This window comes from Peromyscus leucopus, chromosome 18 (assembly GCF_004664715.2).
Source record: "Peromyscus leucopus breed LL Stock chromosome 18, UCI_PerLeu_2.1, whole genome shotgun sequence".
Taxonomy (NCBI): Eukaryota; Metazoa; Chordata; class Mammalia; order Rodentia; family Cricetidae; genus Peromyscus; species Peromyscus leucopus.
In genome coordinates, this window is record NC_051078.1 from 20620789 (window position 1) to 20648564 (window position 27776).

General features: G+C 38.6%; 1 protein-coding gene across 8 annotated transcripts in view; it reads left to right on the forward strand.

Moving 5' to 3' along the window:
- The window catches only part of Nav3 (neuron navigator 3), a 767863-nt gene extending 749878 nt beyond the window's left edge, over positions 1-17985 (forward strand). For all 8 annotated transcript variants that reach the window (XM_028873085.2, XM_028873083.2, XM_028873084.2 and 5 more), the window contains 6 exons: positions 4047-4201; positions 5719-5790; positions 6405-6601; positions 7493-7611; positions 11453-11656; positions 15304-17985. In XM_028873085.2, coding sequence (XP_028728918.1) covers positions 4047-4201; positions 5719-5790; positions 6405-6601; positions 7493-7611; positions 11453-11656; positions 15304-15423 — 867 coding nt within the window. In that variant the 3' untranslated portion in view covers positions 15424-17985. The remainder of the gene's footprint in view (positions 1-4046; positions 4202-5718; positions 5791-6404; positions 6602-7492; positions 7612-11452; positions 11657-15303) is intronic.
- The last annotated feature ends 9791 nt before the right edge of the window (positions 17986-27776 follow it).

Below are 27776 nucleotides of genomic sequence, written 5' to 3' on the forward strand. Positions count from 1 at the left end.
ATTGTTCTGCTGGTCTGAAGTCTCTTGAATCCTTGTGTAGAATATGTTGACCTTCAAAGAATTTCTTTTCTAAAAATTCTTGCTTTTAATTTCTCCTTTCCTTCCTACTTCCCAGGTAAGCTCTTTCTTGGTCTTTTCACTGCTTGTTTCTACCCTCACAAACAAAAATGTTCCGAATGTTCTATCCTCCTTCTCTCTCCTGCTTCCCATTGAGTGATTCTAGTGGCTTCCATGTGTGCTGACCTGTACAGTAGGCATGAATTGAACATCATTAGCTACTCCCATCCTCCCCAATTTCATAGTTTTCTTTTAACTTACAGCTGTGTTCTAGTCCATCTGATTGAATTCAATTTAGAAATGGCGAAGGTGGCCCTGTATCAGAGGCCCATCCTCTTCCATTCACCTCTACCCCAACCGCCCTCCTGCTTCCTCAGACTCCTACAATTTTCCCCCTAGAATTCCTCTTCACTCTTGTCAGCTCTATCCATTCACATCATGGAAAATAGGATCTCTCTTCATAATTAAAATCCAGCTCAATTAAAACCCTCCAGTGTTTTCTGTTGCTTTCTGTACTCAATCCAGAATGTCACACTTTTCCTGTTCAGAATGACAGTGTCCTTTGGCTTCAACAGTCTCCGTGTTCTCTTGGCTCATCCCTTTTCTCCTTATGCAATGTACTTTCTGCACTGCAAAATCCTAATTCTAACTTACTCTCATCCCATGAATTTTACATATGTCTGTGTGGTCACCAGGGAGTGTTTCATGATCTTCCCCTACCATTTCAGATTGTAAACTTCCTTTTTACCGATTTGCACGCATTGTTCTTTCACAGAGCTCCTTCTTTCCACCTGTCTTTTGGGCATTATGTTTTCATATTTCTGACTTTGCCTATTCCTGTCTTTTTACATGGGAGGCTCTTCACTCTTTTTTTAAACATCAAAATATTCCCTAACCATAAGAAAAAAAAAATAGTGGGAAGTACTTCTGCTACTTGTGAGTCTTTTCCAGAGGCTGTGAGTAATCTTTATATGTTGTAAAACAAAATAGATGAAAATACTGCAATTTTATCTTAATTATAGTTATATGTATTGCCTAACTTCTTTGCACATAATAAGCTTCTGGAATGCTTTTATTTTTATTAGTCATTGTGTATTTCTTTTGATGAATAAATTATTCCCTCCTACTGACAGGCAAACAAAGGTATCAGTGGTCCATAGGTCCACATTTTCTATGTGATACATTCAATTCCCTATTCATGAATCCAGTCTCTTTTTTTTTCTTTCCATTCCTTTCACTTTGCACTGTGTCCCACTGCAACAGCAGCATCCTTATTATTTTCTGAAATATATCTTACAGTTGTACTTTCTGAATTTTGTGAGGTTTTTGTTCTTAATATTTTAAACATTTTTTTTTCATTTTATTCTGTTGTTTAAACCTAGGAGAGGCTTCTTTTAATTCTCAGTGTGGTGTTTTATGCGTGTCACTTTTCGTATGGTGTTGTGATGTTCTTATTGCTCAGGTTGTCTGCTCATCTGCTGGATGTTCTTAGAGCAAAGAAACTTGGTTGTGGTGATATATTGTGTCTCCCCGATATATTGTGTACCCCAATAAAACTTATCTGGTGTCCTAGAATGGAACAGCCACTCTATTAAACATAGAGGTTAGGCAGTGATAGCACATGCCTTCAATCCTAGCATTTGGGAGTCAGAGATCTGTCTGGATCTCTGTGAGTTCAAGGCACACTGGAAACAGCCAGGCATGGTGGCACACACCTTTAATCCCAGCACTTGAGATCTCATGTTTTTGCTTGAGAAAGATGCATGCCTTTAATCCCAGGAAGTAATGGCAGGAAGCAGAAAGGCATATAAGATGTGAGGACCAGGAACTAGAGGCTTTTAAGCTTTTAGCAACAGTTCAGCTGAGACACTACAGGGGTAAGGATTTAGAGGCTTTCAGTCTGAGAATTTATGGAAACAGGATCAGCTGAGAGGAGTTGGCGAGGTAAGGAAGCTTTGGCTTGCTCTGCTTCTCTGATCTTTCAGCATTCACTGCAATATCTGGCTCTGGGTTTGTTTTTTTATTAATAAAACCTTTTAAGATTCATGTTAAACTGGTTGCTTGAGTTCTCAGTACCAGTGTACCTGGCACATAATAAATTCTTGATAAAAAGTGTGTTGAAGCAATGGATAACTTCAAACTTACCAACTGGAATTTTACTTATTATCCAAGAGTCATCTCAAAGACCACCTCCCTATGAGCCCATCAGAAAACTTGAACAAATATTACTCAGTGCCGCCGCTGCTGTGCCCAGCATATCCACTCTGCTCTCAGTTCTCGAAGTTAACTTCATAGATAGAGTGAGGAAGCATCTCGTGTGTGGGGGGCATGTATTTACCTGACTGCCAGAAATTGGGATCATGGAATTGTTTTAACCCTGAGAAAGATTTACAAATTGAAAATGGCATTATGAATATGCAAATATTATGGAAATGTTCTTACTGATTAGGATAATTCTAAGGAACCTAATTTTGCTCCTGACCTACCCATCTGTGAGAACTGTCAATCAGAGAACTGGTTATCCTATTTAGGTTCAAAGTTATTAGACAAGAATAATGCATGGAAAATAACTAGGAAGCTCAAGAAATGCCAAGTGCTGGTGTTAAATGATCCCATGAAATATAAGACATGCTTTCTCTGTTTAAAATTGCACCAGTCACCTGCAGATGATAAATAAATAATTATCTACTTTTTTGTTTATTTGTTTGAGGACTAGGGATATGCTTTTACATGCAACTCATCTAAATAGTTCGAGTCAAAATCTTGAAAGTGTAAGGAACTTTGTCGTTGTTTGGTTTTGCTCTTTTGGGGGGCCTGCCAGCCAGCTCCCAAATAAATCATACATGGTGACTTATTCTTGGATTGTTTCTTTCCAGCTTTAATTAACTTTAAGTCATCCCATCTATCTTTTGTCTTTGGGCGTTTCCTGTTCTCTTACTTCTGTAAATCTTACTCTTACAACATGGCTTGCTGTGTTGCTGGATGGCTGGCCCCTGGAGTCCTCCTCCTCCTCTTCCTCTGGCTCCTTGATCTCTTCCCTTCTCCCAAATTTCTCCTCCTCTATTTTCTTTCTGTCTTCCAGCCCCACCTATCCTTTCTCTTGCCTTGCTATTGGCCATTCAGTTCTTTATTAGACCATCAGGTACTGTGGAATAATGCTTTTGTACACTGGTTTAATAAAACACTGATTGGCCAGTAGCCAGTCAGGAAGTATAGGTGGGATAAGCAGACAAGGAGAATTCTGGGGAGAGGGAGGCTGAGTGAGAAGATGCCAGTCCACTGTCCAGGGAGCAGCATGTAATGGCACACAGGTAAATCCATGGAAAACGTAGCAACATATAGATTAACAGAAATGGGCTGAGTTTAAGGGTAAGAGCTAGTCAGTAGGAAGCCTGAGCTAATGGCCAAGAAGTTTTAATTAATATAAGCCTCTGTGTGTTTACTTGGTTCTGAGGCTGCAGACCCGGTGGGACAAAGGAAATCTTCCAGCAACGATCAGGCGTTTTAGACAAGGACAATCATACAGTGTCACAGAGTTAAGCAAATGTAACATAAACAAAAGTAACACACCTTAAAATAATGTTCCACTACAGAACCTAAAAGGTGCCATTTTTGGCTTTAGTCTATAACTGAAGTAACTTTGGCAAAAATCTACTTTGTTGGAATATTAAAAACAAAAAGACACCTGATATGTATAGTTTACCCATGAGAGTTCCTGTCTAGAACTCGTCTGGCTTTCCTTCTGAGGAGTAAGCCCTGAAATATAGCCATGCTTCCAGTTCTTGATAGCCTATGGAGATACTCTTCCTGCTCTCCTCCCCTCTCCCCCCTTCCTTTAAAAATAGGAGCCTCTCCATTTTAAATGGGCTTTGTGCATGACAATAATGAAAAGAACCCGAATGAAGGACACAGTATGCTATTCCTAAAAAATGTGCATTCTTGCATGTGGTAGAGACTCATCTCTGATGTATTTGTTCTGTCTCTTTAAGGAATTGCAGCAGTATCTTGCCAACCTGGCTGAGCAGTGCAGTGCTGACAATAATGGTGTAGAGCTCCCTGTGGTCATAATTCTGGATAATCTTCACCATGTGGGCTCTCTGAGTGATATTTTCAATGGTTTCCTCAATTGTAAATATAACAAATGGTAAGCTCTTCAAAATAATTGGAACAATCACGTTTAGAAATGGGGATGCCATTTGCTTCTTTGTACCTTTTCATGTTTTAAGACTTGTAGTGGATACTATTAGAGCAAGAACTTTTAATAGTATCCTAAATTTCCGTAGAATCTGTATGTGTGCTTTAGAATACCTATTTATCCACAGCTATGTCCCGGGAAGGTTTTTTTTTGCTGTTTTGTTTTGTTTTGTTTTGTTGCTTGTTTTTGTTTTGAGGCAGGGTCTCCTTATGTTAACCAAGTTTGCCTCAGCTTCCCAGTAATCCCCCTGCCTCTGTCTCCCCACACCACTGCACCTGATCTTTGGGAACTTTGATGGAAGCATTATGTCTTCTTTGATAATGTTAGTTTGCATAGACGTGTCGGAAGTCTAGGATGCTGGTGTGGATGGTAGGATGGTCAGATTCTTTGAATAGGGACTGTGATAACCAGAAGGATATTTTTGAGCTCTCTATTTAATCCCTACTATCACTTCAACTCTTCTTGAGAGATGAAGTTAATTCACTCAGATACAGGTTTCCTCCAATAATGCAATACTTTGTTAAAGTGAAGGGACAGAGTAAATCAAGGCATCAATAATAATATTAATAATATGAAAACCTGCATGTTCATTGGGGCATTGTCTCTAGAGAAAGACATAGAGAACACAACAATATAAATGGCATTAACCTTAGTAGCATTGGTATTCTAAAAAAAAATCAATCTTTGCTAGTGATAAAATCCTACAAATTGATCAGCATAACACAAAGGGATCAAATCTTACTGTGTGACTAAAAAGCTTTAAGGAGGCTGAAGAGATGGCTAGGAACACTTGTTCTTACAGAAGACCTGGAAGATGCCAACACCCACAAAAAGGCTCACAGTGGTCCATCACTCCAGACTTGGCACCCTCTTCTGACCTCCGTGGGCATCAGACACACTACATGAGAGAAAAACACTCATACACATAAAATAGATCTAACTTAAAAAGAATCTTTAAATAACTGAAAACTGACAAGGTTTTGGTGTAAGCATAAGAGCTCTAAGATATTAGCCTAACCTGGACATGGTGACATGTGCCTTTAATTCCAGTGTTTGAGAGGCAGAGGTAGGCATAGCTATGAGTTCAAGGCCAGCCAGGGATACATAGTGAAACATTCAAAAAAGAAAGAAAGGAAGGAAGGAAGGAAGGAAGGAAGGAAGGAAGGAAGGAAGGAAGGAAGGAAGGAAGGAAGGAAGGTAGGTAGATGTTCGGTAGGTTTCCTTTTGTTATAAACTAAGGTTCAGATTGGAGAGGAAGAAGTGTTACCCAGAGTGCCAGAGCTCAAGTTAGAGTCCCCAATAGAAATTACATTCCTATTACTTTTGTCACTTTCCAATTAAACATTATGAAATTTCCCTCTAAAAGCCTACCGTTAAAATAGAATAGTGTTTGGTTTTCTTAATTGTTTTTCTTTTAATTGCTTTCTCTCTAGCACAGACCTCATTCTCTTATTTTTTCCTATCAGTCCTTATATTATTGGCACAATGAATCAGGGAGTCTCTTCATCACCAAATTTAGAGCTACATCACAATTTCAGGTAAGGACTTGAAGGACTCTGTGTGTGTGTGTGTGTGTGTGTGTGTGTGTGTGTGTGTGTGTGTGTACATGCATGCACCCCTGCCTGCCTAGCTGTGCTCTGTGTGTACATGTTATTGTGTCTTTCTAATCAGAAGGATGGCTGTTTTTCCATTTGGTTGTTGACAATCCTGCCCGCAGTAACCTGTGTCTTGGAGATAATTCTCACTTCTCCTGACACTCTTTTTCAAGCAGACATCCTGTGATCTTTAATCTGTAATGGGAACGTGTTTACTTCCCTGCTCACTACTTCCCTGGCTAAGAGAGAACACCCTGCTTCTGAGGGAAGACTGAGAAGAGAGCTCCTATTTCAGGATCTACAATTCTCCCACAGAAGCCCTCTCAGCATGTAGGCACCCACTCACTCTCAGAACATAAGCTTTGTGGAAGCTAGGAAATAAAATTCACCATATTATAACTAATGATAATAGATTTTCTAAACACTTATGGCATCTAACTGAGGCCATTAATTAATATGAGAACATTAGTGCTTTATATTGCAATGAAAATTACTATGGAAATAAATTTTAAGTTTTACAAAAGGGCATCTGATTTTTTTTCTTTTATTTTTTGTAGATGGGTATTGTGTTCAAACCACACAGAACCAGTGAAAGGCTTCTTAGGGAGGTATCTTCGAAGGAAACTGATAGAGATGGAAATTGAAAGGAACATACGCAATAACGACCTAGTGAAAATCATAGATTGGATTCCAAAGACATGGCATCATCTCAACAGTTTTTTGGAAACACATAGCTCTTCTGATGTCACTATCGGTGAGTTCCAAAGTTAAAATATTCCATTTTCCAGGTGCTAAAAGCACTGTGTAAAGGTGACCAGATTGGATGGTTAAATAACAAGGAAAGCTAGGCTTTTCAAAGCTCCCAAAGATTAAGGGATTCTTTTCCTTTCTAAAGCTGTCTTTCTCTGAGTGTTATGTCTACAATTACTTCATTGTATCTGACAATTATGGAGAGTAAAATTAAGTTTGAAATAGGAAAGTATCCAAAAATCAGAATACCAGTCCCAAGAAAAAGTACTCAGAGTAATTTTTTATGCTAGTAAGAATAACTCGCATATTTTATCTATTAGCTCATGCAGATGTGGCTGTGAGAGAAGACTTTATTTAAAAATAATGGACTTCTTATAAATAAGTTTTGTGTTTCACATTTTTTTCAAAAGATAAAACCGAATTACCCTCTTTCGAGGGCACAATGGTATTTGTTTTTCCATTCCTTCTTAAGTTTCATGGGCAGAAGTACATTTCCCACTGCTGTCAATCATCAGAAATCCTCAGCTGCAGGCATTATTTCTGTCTTCAGCTCAGAGTGTCTAGACTGATTCCAAATTCTGCAAATGATAGCATTTTGTAATTGACAATTCATCTCCTCGGAACTGAACTTTACATTGTTTGTAAAACAGGACTGGATCATAAACTTCACTATTTCTCTTCACTCTGTGTTTTGCCTTCTATTAATGTTTCATTCTTAGGAAAAACGAGGCCTGGAGACTCAACCTTTCATGAACATGTTTTCATAATTATTGGGCCAACCAACATTAGAATTTTCTAGGAATGTGTGTTATATTTCTTCAAAACATCTCTAAACATGCGTTTGGATTGGTAAATATGATGTTTCTGAAACATTTTATTACTTGTATCTTCTCAGGTCCACGGCTTTTCCTTCCTTGCCCCATGGATGTAGAAGGTTCTAGGGTGTGGTTCATGGACCTCTGGAATTATTCCTTGGTACCTTATGTTCTGGAGGCAGTGAGGGAAGGCCTTCAGGTAGAGTATTTGACTTGTATTACTGTTTAGAAAAAAAATGAAGCCAAAAGGAAGCCAGACCTTCATTCTTATAAAAAACAAAAGCATTCATTTATTTGGCTATTTATGCAGAAAACTAAAGTAAGTAAAGAGTAACAAATGTTCAGTAGTATGTCTGTTATCACAAGGCTGTTGTGTACGTCTTCACCAAAAGAGCTCACCCAACACTATTCACTGAAGACTAAGATTGTTGTAATGGGTATTGAAAGTGTTCTTACTAAACAGATATTTAATTACACAGTTACACATCTTAAGACACAGACTAGTAAGTGGATCCAAAGAAAAAGACATAGCTTTATGTAATCAGATGTTTCCTGTCCCGACCACATGTTTCCATATACCTGGCAGCCGCTTCCCAAATTACCACACAAAGGCTTATATTAATTATAAATGCTCAGCCAATAGCTCTGGCTTATTACTAACTAGCCCTTATACTTAAATTAACCCATAATTCATATCTATGTTTAGCTTGGTACCTTTTCTCAATACGGCATTCTCGTCTTGCTTCTCTGCACTTGTAGGTGACTCTCTGACTCTGCCCTTCCTCTTCCCAGAATTCTCCTAGTCTGGCTCTCCAGCTCAATCTCTTCCTGCTCAGCTATCGACCAATCAGCTGTTTATTAGCAAATGAGAGTAATACATATTCATAGTGTAGAAAAGGATTACCCCACAGCAGCTTTAGTTCAGACATTTTGCATTTCATGAATTTTCAAAAACCATGATGCTGCCTACAATGTAAGCTGGTCTCTCAAATTTCATTTATTCAAAAAAAATCATATTTTCATTTATGAAAACTCATTTATATTAGAGAAGTTTTGTTTTAAAATTAACATTTAGGTGAATTTATTTTTCCTCCAGATACAGTTTCCATATTAATAAACTATTATCCTAATCCTTATATGTAGACTGATATTTCATATGTGCTTGCTAACAAATAAAAAGTAACAGAAGCCTTATGAGCCCCAAAGTGGTGATATATAAACTGCTTAACTTCCTAGAAGTCTATTTTTGGAGATACATGGGGGTTTTTTATTATAGTAAATAATATTTGTTAAACTCTTCCTTGACCATTATAATTGTGTAAAGCTTCCATTTGGGTGAGAGTCATAATCGTTGAAGTAATCATAATCTCTCAAACAAAAGTTATATACCTCAAGTTTCTTGCTGTGGCTCCTGAGAATTTGTACTAGGTTAGTGTGAAAAGCATTAAGTTACCTTATAGGTATAGTGGATCAAGCTGGGAGCCAGCACATGAAATAGGTGAAAAGAGTACACTTTTAATAGATGGAAAGTTCTTGTTGAAGTTGAAACCTTTACTATCCGAAAGAATTTAGATAATGGGAGTCTTGGAGGACCCCATCTGTGACCTGTAGGGCAGAAAAGGTCATAAGTCATATCACTGGATCTAATCATGTCAAGGGACCTGATCTCAGAAGAAGTGAAGAAATAATTCTGGGTCTCTCAGTTTGGAGGAACGGAAAAGTAAAGTCATTTTTGGATGAAGGCTGGTACTTTTCTGAGGACCATCTGGAGGATGCTCAGGGACACATGTTCTGATTGGAAAGGGTGCTGCTGACACACGCAATCTGAGTTTTTCTGCTGGTGATTCTACCGTTCTTGAAATGTCAGCGACCAAATCAGCTCTTTCTGTGTGTTTAAATTTCTCCTCTTACAATATTCACATTTTTTTTGTTGGTTTTCCATACTCTTGCTGTCCTAGCTGGTTCTTTAAAATGGCCGTCATCTGTTCTTTATATACACTCAAGTCTTTTTAGGTCAATTCTATACTTGCAATTTTTTTCTTCTTTTAGATTTACTCATTTTTATTTTATGTGATGAATATTTTGCCTGGATGTAAGTATGTGCACCACATACATGACTTGTGCCTTTGGAGGCCGGAAGAAGGTATCAGTTACCCTAGACCTAGAGTAAAGGAATATTCTAAGTTGTCATGTCATTGCTAGGAATCAAACATGGTTCCTCTGGAAAAGTAACCAGTGCTCTTAACCACTGAACCATTCTTCAAACCCCTAAGCACAAACTTTTTAAGATTGTACATTGCCAGGCATTAGTGGCACATGACTTTAATCCCAGTACTTGGGAAGCAGAGGCTGATGGATCTCTGAGTTCTAGGCCAGTCTGGGCTACAGAGTGAATTTGAGGACAGCCAGGGCCACACAGAGAAATCCTGTCTTGAACCCCTCCCCAAAAAAGAATTGTACATTTTCCTTTTAATTAGTTGTACCCATATGTGTAATTTTTTTTTTTACCATATATTAAGTAGATTTTAGCTGCGACAAAACAATCAGATGGTTTTTTTTGGTTTTTTTTGTTTTGTTTTTGTTTTTTTGTTTGTTTGTTTGTTTGTTTTGAGACAGGGTTTCTCTGTGTAGTTTTGGTGCCTGTCCTGGATCTCACTCTATAGACCAGGCTGGCCTTGACTCACAGAGATCTGCCTCCTCTGCCTCCTCAGTGTTGGGACTAAAGACATTTGCCACCACCACCTGACAAGAGAGCTACTTTTTTCTTTTTTTAATCACAATGCAAAACAAGTAATCTTCAGATTTCTGCCTCTGTCCCTGCCTCCAAAAGGAATATTGGGACCTAGGTAATTTTTATATTATCACGGATTCAAATTTTAGTATCATTTCTGGAGAAACCTAAAAGTATCCCGTGGACTTGTACTCACAATACCTGTATTTTTCTTTTGTCTCCCTGAACCACTAAAAGCACCCGTCATTACTGGACAAACCACAGGCTGTCTTCTGAGGTCATGTCACTGGAGCCCCTGGTGACCAGAACAGTCCTTGGTGGCACAGGTCACAAGGGACAAGAAAGCACACTCTTGCCTCCTCCTAAGTGTGAATTTTTGTCCATGTTCTCTCAGCCTTACCCCTTGTTTACAAAATTTCACCAGTCTCTGTTTCCTCCCCACGCCATCTTTCTTCAGCCTTTGCTTCTGACATAGAAACTCCTAGATTATTTTCTACCCTGTATTCGACTAACATGACTTTCTCCCCGTCTCCTGTGTCTCTTTCTTATTGTGCTCAAAGTTTTCCCATAGATTCTGACAGATTTCATAGTGTGTTTCCATTTTTTTCCTTTTTATAAAAAAAAAAAATTACTTATTTGTTATGTATACACGTGTGCCTGCAAGTCAGAAGAGGGCGCCAGATCTCATTATAGATGGTTGTGAGCCACCATGTGGTTGCTGGAGATTGAACTCAGGACCTCTGGAAAAGCCTGTGCTCTTAACTGCTGAGCCATGCCTCCAGCCCCTTCTTGGTATTCTTATTTATAAATGTATCAGAAGTCTTCCAAAGGGAAGCGATGAAGTTTTGAGGGGGTGAGACTGCTGGAGGGAAATGGTTATCGGGAGTATGGCGAATGGACAAAAAACTGCTCTCATTCTTTTCTTTCCAAAGTACGTTTTGTTAGAGAACTCCCATTATTGTAAAAGCAGATTTTTTTTTTTTTTTTTTTAATCAGCCTCGAGGACTTCTTGTTTGTTTCTTTGCCCTGGGTTTGTCAAGTTACTAGTCAAAGCAAACGTGTACAAGAATGTCTCTCTTTCCTTATAATAAACCTCCTCCATGCTTTCTCCCACCTTAGTCGCTCCCTTCTAGGTTGTAGAATTTTGAGGTTTTAAGTGAGCTGTGTAGATGCAAATGTGTTTAAAATCTGGCAAATCCGCCTGGAAAGACCCACAGGAACTGAATGTGAAAATAACCACCTGATTAGCAGTCACGCTTTTTGCCCCCCCACCTAATAGCGATGACATTTGTATGTGGTAAACTTTCAGATGTACGGGAAACGGGCACCGTGGGCAGATCCGTCCAAGTGGGTCCTTGAGACGTACCCGTGGAATCCTGTATCCCTGCCTCAGGAGGGTCCGGCCCTGCTCCAGGTGCGGCCGGAAGATGTTGGGTACGAGGGCTGTACGTCTGCGAAGGAAGCCACAGCGTCAAAGCGCGTTCCCCAGACGGACACAGAAGGGGACCCCTTGGTGAGCGCATCCGATTATGCTTGTGTTACCTTGATGTCAGGGTGTGGTCATTAGCATTTAGCTGTCAGTATCCAAGACTGTGGGTTATCGATGAAATCAGCCTGATAGGGGGCATCATTCAAAATGTTACCTTCAGCACAATGTCCCTGGTTGAAATTCTAAAAAAACAAATGAACAAATAAACAAAAACAAAACCCAACTTATTTGTCAAATATACATATATATCCCTGAAACTGGTTCAAACTGTATAACTATAATTTTTTCTGATTATACATTAAATTGTGTTGATATTTAAATAATCAATATTTTAGTTGTCATGACAATCCCCTGGATATTTAAGAGAAAACTGAAGTTTACCCATAAAATATAATTAAATGTACACAGAACAAAACCTATTTACTGTGTATCAACTAACCATATTAAACGCACAGTTAGTCTTCTGTTGCTTTCAGTGGGGAAGGATACACTCTTTTGTTTATAAGATTTATTTATTTGTGTGTACACTGATATTTTTATGTCTGTGAGAGGGTTCCAGATCTCCTGGAACTAAAGTTACAGATAGTTCAATAGCTGACATGTGGATGCTGGGAACTGAACCCGGGTCCTCTGGAAGAGTCATCAGTGCCCTAAACCGCTGAGCCATCTCTGTGGCAATGAAAAAGGAGGTAGTCTTTCTACTTTCCTCGGTGTGCTAGTGCATATAATTTTAGTTTTAGAAGCACTACAGTAGATTAAGTAAGTGTATAGAACTCCAATGTGTGACTATTATGAGAGTATTAAGTACATATTGTGACTGGGAATAAAGACCACTTTTTAGTGTATCTACTTTGTGCGCTTACAGTATTCTACTAGTGAGAACCTCAAGAAGGAATTGCATGCTCGGTGACAGAATGTACCATCTAAAACTAAACCTTGGGTCAGATATATTCTGTATATATCCATATAACATGGATAGGCTGTTTCTGTATATTTGTTTCTGTATATTTGTATAATCACCAATGGAAAGCAAAAATGTATTGCAATCTAACCTAAATTAGAAATCCTAGTAGGGAAATTATTATTGTCAGGAGCCTGGTTCTGAATCTGAACAAGGATAAATGAATGTTCTGGTACACTGCACATTATTTTAAAAATGAAAGAAACATGCATCACCAATATGTTTAATGTTGGCACATGTGTGCTGAATGTGAAGATCTGGTGATCATGGTAGGTATCATCATTTATGGTCTTAAAAGGACATAGTCCAGGAGTGATGCAAGATGTGTGCATAAATGACATAAGATGCAGGAGAGTTGGAGGGCAAAATTATCAGTCTGTTAAGGGACTTCACAGATGGGATGGTTGAGCTGAGAGTTGATACAAGCATTGGAGTTTTTCATGTGGTTGAATGCAGAGCCTCTCAAATCAAGGAAGTATCACACAAAACACTGCCAAACAGCACAGTGAAAATTAAGAGTTAGAGGCCAAATACCAGTTGGTCAGAAGAGTTAAAACTATAGACTTTTCCAGCTGTTAGATTTCATTGAGCCATTTTATTTTTATGGGTAGTTAAAACTTTATCACATGGACGGTGGAGCGTCAGTGGGTATTTTTTCACTAGTGTTTATCGGTTTAGATTTGTAGTTGCTGAAGATCATTCTAGTAACAGAGTGGAGGACAGAGCATGGAGCTGGGGTGAATGGCAGAGCTTCAGCTCCTGAGTGAGATAAATGGAAGAACATGTTCAAATAATAGGCATTATCTTGGAGTATAGGAAGGATGCAGGGGAGACTAGGAGAAAACGATGTGCAGAGAATCTGGCTTGATCACAACGGTAACTGAGTCATATGTAAACTTATTTTCTTTTTATAATATATAATGTCCTTTGATAGTAATGTATAAAAACACTGCCATAAGCAGAGTGAATCCCACTGTATGTGTTTATTACAGATCTGAGATTGGGAGCTGATGCTAACTGAACCTACTATATAGCATCATTTCCTTTTATGTATTTTATTTTATGTATATGAGTATTTTGCCTGTGTGTGTGTATGTGTGTGTGTATGTGTGTGTGTGTGTAGCACATGTGTGCCTTGTGCCCACTGGGGTCAAAGGATATTGCATTTTCTCCTTTTAAGTCAGGAGGGTGCTCAGGAACAATTCTCTTTTATAAACCAGATTCGGTCAAATGCTTAGGTTTCAGGCATTATCAGGAACTACTTTGATCTCATTTTCTTATGTACATTATGGTAGTTAAGGCTGAAATGCTATTGAAAAACACCCTGGAAATTATCAACAAGATTTCAAAGTACTCTATAACCACAGCCATATTGGCATACAAATATTCATAGCCTGACTGGAGACCAAGAAATCTTGTTTTAGATATCCCTGCTCTATTTCTCTGAGTTGAAAGATAAAGGACAACTTTGATTGTTGCAGAAAGTACTGTAGTTAGTATTTGGCACTACGCAATATAAAGTTGATTGTACTGTAAGAAACCCTCAATAAGAAAACAAGTCCCTGACCCTCACGAAGACAGGCGCCAATTACCCTGTGCCTTTGGAAATTGTTGAGCCATCGATTTTCCCAGTCTGCTTTTAAACATTCTTTTTTTTTTCCTAGCTCCCATCTCTAATAGTGGAACTGCAGATCTATTGAAATCCAAGCCTTTTATTTCATAATACATTGGCAAGCTGTCTTTCTCCCCAGGTCCTCTCATGCACAAGTCCTTTCTCTACTGGAACAAACACTACCATTCTCCTATGAAGTTGAGAAGCTTGAGAGGGCTGCTATTGTTCCAGAAGGTGGCTTTTGTTCCCAGTGACATATCAATCATATTTCAGGCAGCGCCTCAGTGACAGCAAACACTTGACAGTGATTCTTTCCTTCTCCTTCTTCAAATGCTCATGGTCCGCTTCCTCCAGTTACCCCCTCTCGAGGTCAGCTCCTGATCAACAGATGGTGTGCTGTGCGCAGCAGCTGGCTTCATTCCACTCTGTCCCCTGCTTCTCTCTCAAGGGATAGTGCTTGCAAGCCTGTGTGTGCGTGTGTGTCTGTGTGCATGCATGTGTGTGTGCGTGTGTGTCTGTGTGCATGCATGTGTGTGTGCGTGTGTGTCTGTGTGCATGCATGTGTGTGTGCGTGTGTGTCTGTGTGCATGCGTGTGTGCGTGTGCGTGTGCGTGTGCGTGTGTGTGTGTGTGTGTGTGTGTGTGAGCATTCATGACTTTCACTTGCCATTCAATGCTCTCTGCTTCTCCCAGCCAAAAAGCTGGGAAGCTTGGCTTGCTCTCCTGCAACCAACCCAGATGTCCAGCTGTGATAGCTTCCTGTTCAGTTTCCCTGCTGAAACAGTATTCATTCACATCCCTAAATAAAAGAGTCATCTTGCGGCCCTATTTTTTTTCTTTTTTCTTTTTTTTTTTTTTTTTTTTTTTTTTTTTTTTTTTTTTTTTTTGTTCTTCTGGTTTAGAGCTGTAGTCATATTTGAGAGAAACAATTCAGGAGCCAGGTCGGTCGGTGAGCAAAAACCCATAACTGTTGTCTGCATTTCATTTGGATGAGATGAGAAAAGTCAGTTCTCTGAGATGGCTCAGGGCCCTGCTCATTCTGGGGCTGGCTGACTCAGTGCATAGTTGCTCACAAGGATGTCTCTTTCTCTTTCTTCAGATGAATATGCTAATGAAACTCCAGGAAGCAGCCAACTACTCGGGCACACAAAGCTGTGACAGCGATAGCATCCACCACCATGAAGACATTTTGGATTCATCTCTTGAATCCACCCTCTGAAGGGTGGAAAGAGTTAGGCGAAGGACGATGCTTTTAAAAGGTGTTTTAAAAGACAGGTATTGCCACTAAACCACTGCCAGTATGAAAAGTCCCCTGTCAGGGCCCTGACCCAGAGTCTAGAGTCGTGTGGCCTCCAAGGAGGCAGCAGAATTAAGTTGCAATGGCCAGGATGCTAAATTGAAATGGGAACTTAGTTTATTCTATTCCTAGGCATTTTTATAACCATGAAGTGAGCAAGGGCTCCATAGCACAACTGGAAAGGACCCTAAGGACAGGGCATCTGAGTAGATTGATTGCACACGGGATAGCAGGCTGGACTTTAGTTTCTTCCTCTTTCAAAGTTTACAATGCAGGACTTACTTTTTTTTCCTTTTCCTTTCTTTTTTTGTGCCTTTCTTTTGTTTCCTCTGAGGGGCTGCCCTCCTCAGGCAGGGTCCATTCTTCTGATCCACGCCACTGCCTTTGTGCCGCATGGTGCTGGTGACAGGGCTCCGGTAGTGTTTGTGGTGTGTGTTCACTCCATGGCAGAATGAATGGAAGAGGCCAGTCCTCTCCAGAAGCACAAAGGGGATTGTGCAACCACCAGAAAAAAACACTACTGTGGTGGCGGCGGCGAATGGGAAGGGCCAGCTTCCTTCTAACCGCTGCGCTCTTCCCAAGCGAGCTGCTCTCCTCTTAGTGTATGAGTCATGGGTTTTATAAGGTTGTTTTTACCCACAGTGGTCTTTTCAAACCACCTGCCCACTCCCTGAACCAGAGTTTTATACTAATTATTAGTCAACACTGACAAAAGGCTTTTTTAGGGCTTTATTTGTTTGCGCCTTTTCAGTGAAAGAAGGAACATTTTTCTATGGTGCTGTCTCACTGCCTTAAAACAGATTTCTCCAACAGTTTAACAGTTGGTTTCAATCCTAAACCATTGGTTATTTCCACTGTCTCTTCATTTACAACCAAGCAACACACCAGTTAACACAGCAGCCTCATTTCTACATATCATTTTTTTTTATTTTCGCTTTATTGAAGAAATGGATAGGGGAAAGAACAGTATTTTTATCTTATGAATAAAGAGATTTCTTTGCCTATCCTGCAAATAATCTGAGAACCATAGAACCCCTCTGTGACCATCACTTAAAAGCAGAGACATGTGGCTTCATTCCACCCAGTTCTAACTGGAAGCATTTCAGAAGGTAGGAGATTTCTAATTCGGGTCCAGGTGAACTACAAGCCCTGGATTCAGCATGAGCACAACTATTTGGCTTTCCTTCCCTCGTCTTTATCTTTCAAAGAAAAAAAAAATGTTAGTTTGGACGCATGTTGTTTTTGATTGCTATTATTGAACATGAGACATTCAGCATTAAAGAATACTGATGCAGTCAGTCACTGTGGAAGAGGAAGTACGTGTACTGTACAAGAAGGTTAGATTTGCACAGTCTACTGGGTAGGTATTGTAAATAATGATTTTTTTTTTCAAACTTGCACAAAATCAAAACGGACACAAACAAAACTGTATTTTATCCTGTTGGTGTTAAGAGGTGTGTTCCACTTGCTGAGATTTCCTGTATGTTGCAAACAAATACAGAATGCAACCCCTCGAAGCTGTTATTATCTGGTGTGTTTGTCCTGTACTTACAAGTCGTTGTGACAATGCAGGAGCTATCTGTGGTAGAGTGAGCATGCTTCCGAACTGTACACAAGGCCAGTACATTTTTGGATGAGTAACTGTCTGAAAATACATCTCTTGTGGCAGGCTATAAAGACAGTGCGTGAATGCTCATCAGTCACTGGCAGAGTTATATTACCCACAGAGGACAGATTCAAAGTTGATGAAACCTAAGGTCTATGCCATGGTGTAGATGTAGCTCTGTACGCCTTTTGGGACATGTTATTGGTGCTACCCTCTGTGACCATCTATGGGTTGGTTTCTCTAGAACAAAATTAACAACACCAAGATATCTGTGCAGATTTCAGAGTGTCACTAAGTATATATATAGGTCCTTATTCGGTGCTATTGCCCTGAGGGAAATCAGACTGAGTTTATGCACACAGAATTGTCACCCTGACTTTGGAGCCTCAACCGTGGATCAAATCTGTTGTGCAACATTGATACATGTAGCTGGATGAGTGACTAGTTGCCCTTGTATGATAAGTCATCTAAGGAAAATTGCTAATCTTCCCCTGCCATTTCGAGAAACACAGTCCACACACATGAGCATCAACAGAACTTCCTGCAATACATCCCAGTAGGTACGCCTAGTTTACAACGTAAACTAGCTTGTGAAACATTTGTCTGTATACATTTTATATTTTGTACATTTTTGGATGTAACATATCATGTAAATAGGCAGAAGCAGTGAAAAAAAATCACCTGAGAAATTTTGTAGTCTTTGTAAAGCCCCTACAATAAGTACTTGGTGTCAATGGACCTAACTGGATGATGTATTTTCTATTGGTTTATTGTCCCTTTAGCTTGTAAACCAGCTTGCATATATTTTTTTGCAAATGTGCACCCTGTATCTGTCTAAATTATTACTTTGCCATTAAAGTGGAATTATTTATTGACAACAAGGTGTGGTGTCTATGTATGGGGAAATCTTGAATTATTACGTGTAGGGACATGACAAGCTTTAAAATGCTGCTTCACTATTAATATGTCATCATTAGGGATCTGTGCGAATTTATATTTTATAAGCACCATAGAAAGGGCTCTGAAGCATCGAAGTAAATAAATGAACCACATGCAGTATATATGTAGCTCCTAAAATGAAAGTTATTTATTCAGTGAATATTTTTGAAAATTCTGAGTGGTATTCAAACATGCCTGGATGACAAATACAAATCAATATAAAAAATAAAATGTCAATATTCACTGAGTTAAATCAACTCATTATGTGTTTCATTGTTTTTATTCCATCAAATTCTCTTTTGAGCTTTTAGTCCTAATGATGATTTTAAAGCAAAAGTAATTGTACGTGTGTGCGCTCTCTCTCTCTCTCTCTCTCTCTCTCTCTCTGAGTGTGTGTGTGTGTGTGTGTGTGTGTGTAAAAAGAGTGGGAGGGAGGAAGAGACAAAGACTGAGTGGCAGAAGGAGTTCATAAAATACAAACTTCCTTTAAAATTGTAATTTATTTCAAAATAGTTTGGACATTTCTTGAATCCTAGTATCAGGATGTATATTTGGTGTTCTGGTTTTTAATTCTAACGGATAAAGTATTTACATTACTTATCCATATTGAATTATAATTGGTGTCTTTATTTCTAGAGTCAGTTGGGAGCTACAGGAAACGTCTATAGTTCTTCTTATTCGGATTATTTATGAATTAATTCAGTGCCTAGGGGTGGCAGCATATCTCAGTAGTAGAGCACTTACCTAACAAGTGGGAGGCACTGGATTTAATGTTGTTGTTTCCTGAGAGGAAGACAACAAAACCTGAGTATGACCTTCAAATGAAACATCAGACTACACAAGTCGGAACCCCAACATCACCCTTCTGGTGTGTCTCCCGAAATTCTGCAAGCCTCTGCTTTCTGTACTTTCTCACTATAAAATGATGAGAAAAGTACCCACCTCTCAGAGGTCACTGTGAAAATCAAGGGTTATTTAGTATGTGAAACTGTGTATTGGTGAAATTATTAAGGCCACTCCACGTTGTTAAAAGGGAGGTTTATTTTGTGGGGTAACTTACAAGTGAAGGGATAGGTAACAGGGTCTGGGAAAAGTATAGCGCAGTCAGGCAGTATTCTCTAGAGAACTCTGCTCGATCTGCCTCCAGCGTCCTGGGTTCAGGAACCAAAAGAGCTGGCGCATCCGGATCTCGGGTCTTCAGGGTCCTCTCTTGGCATCAATGGGGGTTGGAACTTCCAGATCAAAGCTGGAATGGCTACCCACTACAGCAGTGTCTAGCCCTCCTATTGACCCCAAAAGCAATGTGAAATAGTCATTGCCCTATTTTCAATATTCCTAAAAGCAATATGTGTAAAAGTTATTTTTAGAATAGTTTCTCGGTTTGGGGTGCTAGAAACAGAACACAGGAAATTGTGTACTGTGAGCACAGGATATACTAATGAACTACACCCCCATTCCAATACATTTTTAAGAATATATCTTAAACTTAGTTTTACCATGTATAAAATGAAGTTAGTGATAGTTTTCATTCATAAAACTTGTTAGGAGTACTGAGGAATAGGCCTTAAAGTGCTCTAAACAGTACTTTCCATTCAATAGTTATTTATTGCTGTATTAGCATTATCATAAGTTAAAAACATCAATAATAAAAATATTCTTGGGCTTCAATCTGTAAGTATACTCAGTGCAATATAAAGACTGCTGCTAACAGTCTATCTTGTTGGGGTCTGAAGACAGGGCTCAGTGATTACTTAGTATGGATCACAGTTGTTCCCAGCACCCAGAACAGTAGGCTCACAACTACCCATAATTCTAGCTCTTAGGGATCTGATGATCTATAGCCTATGTAGGTGCTCACACCCACTACACATCTCACACAGGCACATACACATAAACACTAAATAAATATTTTTAAAAAAAAATGATCTTGTTCAATTGCTCATCTATAAAATTATATTATTACATATTTACTCATCAGACTCTTTTGAAAACCAGGTATTTTTAAATGCAGATAACTCTGAGAAAAGTAGCTGGCTCATCTCAAATTCTACCCAAGTGTTAGCTATTATTATTATTCGATGAACACTTATTATATGCCTACCATATGTCAGGCTTCTTCTGGAATCAGATGCAATGTGATGCATCCCAATCCCTCTGCCCCCAGCAAAAGTTATGTGGATAAATCATCCTTAAGATCTTCCTTGCACATGAAGTATCCATTTTCTGGGTAATTTTAGTGATGACTGCATGCTAGAAATGGTATTCTTGTCAGTATATTAACTATAGTGCTAGAATTCACCTGTATCTTTTAATTCGGCTGCTGGTGTATTGAAAACAAAGTATCATGCCCGTGTGTAGCTTACTTGACAGGTATACTTCTGTATGAGAGCACTACTGTAGAAGTCTGAAGACATTTACAAAATGGGACCTTCTCCCTCATCTCTTGTATTAACCAAAATAGCTACTGTTCCTCACTTTTTTTTTTTTTTTTTGACATTGCCCATCCCTCAACTTCCTTCTTCATCATGCTCACTATTTTGGCTCTGTTCCAAATAGCAGTAGTCCAACATAGAATCTAAACACAATTATTGAACCAAGGACAATAACTTTCTAGACAGTATAGCTGTGTGAGCGTGTGCCAGTGTTCTACCATAATCAGAAATTTTTAGAAGAAATGCTGAAAATTTTAGAAGACCCTGAAAGATTCTTTCCTAGTACATACTTTTAGAAAATGTAGGTAAACCAAAACCAAAAAGATTATAATTAAAGATTTTTGGACCACTGGCAGTCAAGTAGAAGAATGAGTGACTGATTCTGTAGAATAAATATTAATCTTAAACCTCATTAAGTCATTAATGAAAATCCCTTAATGTATTCTAATTTATTCAAAAAGGAAATCACAAATCATACCATGCTTGACATTTTGTCTGTGTCAATTGGAATGATATTCACATGGTCTATCCTCCTGCCTCAACCAAGTCTCTGGGATTATAGAGGTGTGCCATCATGTCCAGGTTAGAACACTTTTTTTTCCAGGAAATATTTTTTCTTTTACTCTTTATACATTCTTAAATGCCATGTCAAACTTGAAATGTTTTAGATGAACCTTCCTCGTCTTTCAGACTAGGTCAAAGATCTGAATCACCTACTTTTCTAGAACTGGTGTGTGAATGTGTGGGGTGGAGTAAGAGAAAGAGAGACCCACTTAGGATACTGCACTCGCAGGGACTAGAATGTATTTCATTCTAATAATTATGCACTGAATAAAAGTATTTTTGGGGTATGGAGACATCAGTTGAACTTGCCACCCTCTAAACAATTGCGTTAAATAGAAGAGTGCCCACCTTTGAGAGGGATGCTTCCTCAGAAGCCAGACTGCTAATTAGAAGGACTGCTAATTAATTAGAATGCTGACTGGTGACTAGAAGAAGCAGATAACCTAAGGGCTTGCTCCCTAGTGAAGACAGTCTACTGCCTTATATTCAGGATGCTTTCCCCATTTAGATGGAATGATCTGGATTCCTCCTTTTTTAAGTTTTCTGTTTGTTCTGCTTTTTAACTCTTTGGTTGCCTTATTCACGTATAGGGTAATTTAACTATATGAGGTCTTTTTTTTTTTTTTAAACAAAGAAGATACAGCAAGCCGTTGGAAATGAAATGTTAGAATCTAGAAGGAAGGAGATGGCAACTGGAAATACCAAAATGAAAATCCTCAGGGAAGAGAAGAGGAGTGAAGACTGAATTGCTCTTTGGGATGACTTCCCACAAGAAAAATCTTGACTAAGTAGAGAAGACAGGAATAGAACTGAGAGAGGGCAGCACTGATCTTTATGGTGCCTTTGCGGTTTTCTCCCTACTTTTTCAATTTTGCTAATATATTTGCATTCATTTAATGGAACATTTGTCAAGGAGTATGTAACTGAGGAATTATTGAAATGAAATGAACCAGAATATCTCTGTTCTAGCCATTCTGTGTGATGGTTCTCAGGATGAGATTTCTTACCCTGAAGTGGTAATAGATAATAAACTGCAGCCAATGTTATGGGGTCATTCTTTTTAATAATGTGTGTCTATCCAATATCCCCCAATGGACAGTAGGCTGTCTACAGATCTACTCATTTCCTATCCAATATCACCTGTGTGTGCTTATTAGAAAATGTAGTGGCTTTGTTATTCAACCTATGTTAATCATAAGGACATGTGGCATAAAGCGAGGTGTACAGCCCGACCAAACTCTATTTAGAGAGTGTAGTGAAATGGTCATTTACTAAGAATTTACAACGCTTTTAAGGTGTGCTATCCAGTTTCCAGACAAGTGGACTCGCTGGTAAGTGTTTTGCACTTTGTAACAAAGCCACTACATTTGCTAATAAGCACACACAGGTGATATTGGATAGGAAATGAGTAGATCTGTAGACATCCTACTGTCCATTGGGGGATATTGGATAGTCACACATTATTTATAAAGATTTATTTCCTGTAGGTCCTCGGACTGGGTAGTCTCTTTAGCCTCTTCCTGATGGGATTAGAGACTTAGTGATGGAGCATTGCTAGACAGAAACCTGGCTATGATTGCACTTAGGAGGCTTAAAACAAGAACTATGCAGAACCAGTCAGCTTCCTGCCATTATAACGACACTTTCTAGTTTGACTGCTGTGTAGAAGTCAGAGGAAAATCGAGTATCAGTGGGTTCACAGCAAAAGGAAATTCATCTGCTCTGTTCACCTGTGAGGCTTCATGTAACGCAGACTAGAACACTACTCTCAGGAGAAATGCAAGAGCTGTGTAGGCGATTTTGATATTTCTCATGACCACATTAATAGAAGTAAATACTAATATATCAAAAAATAGTATTTCAAAGAATAATAAAACTAAATAGTTTAAATAACATCTTTGACCTGTTTTTATCTTTTATTATTTGTGTAATTTTTAAAAAATCCTCAAAATTCGTGTACTATATGCTTACAATTTAGATGTCAAACTTCCATCAGAATCATTTTGCCTGTATTTAGATATCAAAAAAAAAAACCAAGAAAAAAAGATTGAAATAAATTGTTCAAACATACTGAAAGTCATTATCTGTTTTGAATTTAAACTTTAATATTTACCACAAAAAAAAAAGAAAACTAAATGCTGAATTCCTGAATTGTATTGCTCTCAAGCACTAAGAAGTTTTTTGTGCTTGGTGGTGGGTACTGAACAGTACAACAGAGTGCTAGCCACTCCTGATCACAAGTTCAGACACTAGGGGCTTTCATCTGAAATGTATCCAATGTGTTTAATTCAGAGAGCTTTACTGCATAGCCCAGGGTCCTCCTCATAGGGTATTGTCTCTATCTGAAGAACCAATGAGACCTGTGATACTTATATTTTCACTCTACAGTTTGGCTACTATGCAGAAGCAACACTTTTCTGTCCACAAATGTGGATAATGTCTTGCCTTCTTCTGTTTCCTATTGCTGGGTTACCAGAGCACATAAGGAAGAAATGGCTCCCATCTCAAGGGAAGAGTGCATCATGATGATGAAGTCAATGTGGTAAGAATTTGAAGCAGCTGGTCAGGAATAAAGAGGCAAGAATTCATGCTGCCACTCAGTTCCCTTTCTCATTTTTACAGTTCAGGATACCAGCCAGGGGATGATAGCACCCAAAATGGCCAGGTCTTCCCACATCAATTAACAGGATCAAGATAATCCTCCATAGGCACTCCCAGAGACCCATTTCCTAGGTGATTCTAGATCTGTTAAGTTGAAAATTAGGTAACAACCATCCAAATCTGTCTTTTCTAATATTTTTCCACCATGTAATATAAAGCCATGACTTTAAACATGAAGTTAATAAATGTGACTATACTTTCTTTGAATAGCTTAAAATTGTGTATCAACCTATTTATCTCATCTATCACATATCTAACCTATTGTTTGTTTATCTATCATCTATCATCTCTATTTTGCCATCTCTATCTGTTGTAAATTGTTTTTTATAACAGTCACAGAACAATGATTTCTTGCTCTCTAACTTCATTTGGGGCAACGATAAAAAAATTACCATGAACTATGTGTTCTGTATATAACAACAATGCATTTCTCATGCTTCTTGATGGTGGCTAGTCCAAGATTCATGAGCTGGCAGCTTCTGTGTCTGGTGGGTTCCTTCTCCCTCAGAGACAACACCTTCTCTCTTCATCCTTACATGACTAGGAGGTGAAGGATTTATCTAGTTTCTCTTTTATAAAGACACTAACAGTGTTGAGGATGACTTTACACTCATGAGTGATCACCTACTAAAATCTCCCCTCCTGACTTGTTCAAAGTGAGAGCCTAGGATCAGCTCATGTATTTATGGAGACACAAAAGGCAGTCCATATGACTTTACTCCTATATTTGTGTAGTAACAGTACTATTATTATTATTATTATTATTATTATTATTATTATTATTATTTTACTCTATTTGGGTCAGATTTTTTTAAGAACAATGAACAGCACAGATCCCCAAAGATATTATACGGACATGGATGGCTCCCAAAGCAAGATCAGAATTTCACTGCAGATAAACATCACCTTAGCATTTACAAATACAAATGAGGAAGGTTTTGAGAGATTGTGGATATCAGACTTTGCAAGAAAAATCTACAAACACACTTAAACTATGCTTGTCGACAAAATATGGTGGAAGAAACAGACTAAGGCAATACTTTCCCTACCTGGTATGAAGTTTCCCTCTGACTTATTTACCTTTTGTGCCAATGTTCATTATTTCTCAGTCAACCTTGTACCTGAGAACCCTACTCCCTCCTAGTGAGAATCATAGAGATACATCTAAAATGAAATGAATCTCCCCTGTATATGAACATTTTTGCCTTTATACATTCATTGATGTTCAGTGGTTGATTTCAGTATCAAACAAACATCCAGCTAGGTATGCTTTCTTACTAGTATAAATTAGTTCTATAAATATGATTAGACTTCCAAGTTTTGTTATGACGTTTCCATGCCTTATCTCTATTTTTTAACATCTGAAACTAGAAATGTAGTTTATCTGTAGAAGCTACAGGACCGACTATGGAGAACACTCTTTATGTAGCTCCTCTTTGAATGCAACACAGCAATTAGCCCTTTATTCGGATGTGCCCTCAAGCTATTTGTTTTCCTTGGCATCAACTGAGAATTTTATTAACTAGCTTGAGTAAAAGATGTCTTTCATGCTGAGTAATTTGCTCAGAAATATGAAATTATTAATACCACCAGTATATAACAGCCTTAAGACTTAAGTAAAATGAGTTAATTTTACCGTCAAAATTGGAATGAGCATTAATTTTATTTTAATTGTCAACTTGGAAAGACTCAGTCTATGTGTCATTAGCATGGAAAATAATGGCAGAAAGTTCTGTGTGGCCAGCTGGTGTCCTCACTGTGACAGTGGCCTCCCGCCTCACTCCTAGAGGACACTGTGGATTTGCAGTCTGCTCTGGAAATTTCCTTCTCATAGAATGAATTGCAAAGGATATGTAAGACCTCCAGAGAACTAGAAAATAGATCGTGTGCAAACAGATGAAAACATTTCTCCAGCCAAGCAAATATTGATATGGCTAGAATCAGACCTACAGTCACTATGTGACCATTAATTTCAAAGAAAGGTCAAGTTGCAGATCTCAACATCTGTAAGGCACAGCTAAAAAGGGGAACTTGAAAATAAAGACTGAAAGCAGTTCTATACCACCAGTATTAATTTAGGGGGAAAACCATAGATCATAGGAAAAATATTGCTTATAACTTGAAGTGTGTTATGATGCTTTAGTAATATGAAGTAAGTATTGGAAGAAATTTTTAGACATTTTTCTATGAAATAATTCATTTAGAATATGGTATCTAAACCTACGGAAAAGTTGATAGAATCCCAAAACAAATATTGCTGTGCAAAGGATAAGTGGTTAGTTAAATGTATGCCTCATTTAATCTGTATAAAACACAAATTGGGAAAATCTGAAAGTAACAGCATTGCATTTAAGTAACAGCATTTGAAAGTAACATCTGAAAGTAACAGCATTTCAAAAGAGATTTTAGTAATTATCTGTGACTCTCAAAATGAGATGTTTGTTTGGTTTGTTGATATGTATTTTATACTTATATCAAGTTAATACACAGTTTAAAGACTAATTGTTGCTAACAAAGGGTAAACTCTTTGGGGCTGCAAGGAAAAGATATTTCATCACAGAAAATACCAATGAAGAACTTTCAGTCTAGCCTGGCCTCCAAAATAATGGACAATGTGCTAGGCAACCTGAAGATGAGTGGTAAAAGCAGAGGACCTCATAGCCCAAACATTTTGCATCTCTTAAAGTCCTCTCAGAAAGACTGTTACCGAGTTCTAGGGTTTGGCATGTTTCCAAATGTCCATGTCTTTGGAGTTTAATCCCCAAATTCACTTGCTGATAGTATTTGGAAGTCAGACTCTTTAGAGATCTTAGCTTCAACATGGCTTTGCCCTAACCAATGGCTTCATCTATTCTTAGATTAATGGACTTGTGGGTTATTGGGGATGGCATTGTTATCTAAAATACAATAAAAAGGGTTCTCTCTGCCATGTCTTTCCTGGTCTCCATGCGAAGCTACCTACCATGTTATTGTGCAGTCAGCAGGCCCACCCTTGAAGCCAGCACATGCTGTAAAACTCTGAAGCAATGAGCTGGCATGCATGTTCTTTAAGAAAGCACACCTTTGGAATACCTTGTGTGAAGGACATGGCATGTTGCATGTCACAAGGGTCAGAAGTCGTCCCCTCAATGTGTGTATGTTCAGATCCAGTCCAGGAGCTCTGGGTAGCCTTTGCAATCATCAGAAGCAGATAGAAAGCCAGGCAGCCTCTGCTTCTCCCCCTATAAGCAAGTCCAAACATCATTTGTGCTGTGTCTGTGTATAGCATGATGGTGGAGTGTGGTTAGGGAATCTTAGTGGGCATTTTCAAAAAGAACCTAAGCATGTTTGCCTCTTCACCCTAACAAGATGATTAGAAAACGGGGATAGTAAGAACATTGGAGAAAACTAGGTATTTTGTCTTTTTTGGTCAATTTTTGTTCTTAGCATTCTATTTATAAGATAGTGACTTAGACATACTAGATGTTCAATTAATGATGCTATCATAAAAAGAGACTGGTGAGGGCTTCTGGAATTGGTGGTGACTGATTGATCATCTTTAATTTTTAAAATTACATTAGCCAAAGTTTGCTATTTTTAGGGCCGGGTTGAGAAGAAATTTATCCCCCAAATTGATAGAAATCATCTCGCAAATTTTGTTTACAAATAAGGGGGAACAGTATTGATAAGTATTTTGAATATGTCTTACCTTTACTTTAACCTAGTCATATACATATCCAGGAAGACTCTGACCTCAGCCTAGATTGTACTGTTCCAGCAACTAATTATGCCTCCAAGGTGACAGCCCCCCCCCCCCCCGAGGAGATTTCCTAATCCAACTCCCTACTCACTCAGCATATTCCTAGCCAGCTTTCTTATGCAAGAATTTCAGTTTTCTACCATAGCAGTAACCAATGCTGAAATACATCGTTTCTGGTAGAGCACATATTCTCACCTCTCCAAACCCAAATTTCCCCCAGAAAATGAATCGTCTCAGCGAGAGCCATGCTTCAACGATAATGAGGCAATCTCGAGCTAAGGATTGGCACTCCTTCTGCCTCTCAAGGCTGAATCTTATAATAACATTTCAGTAC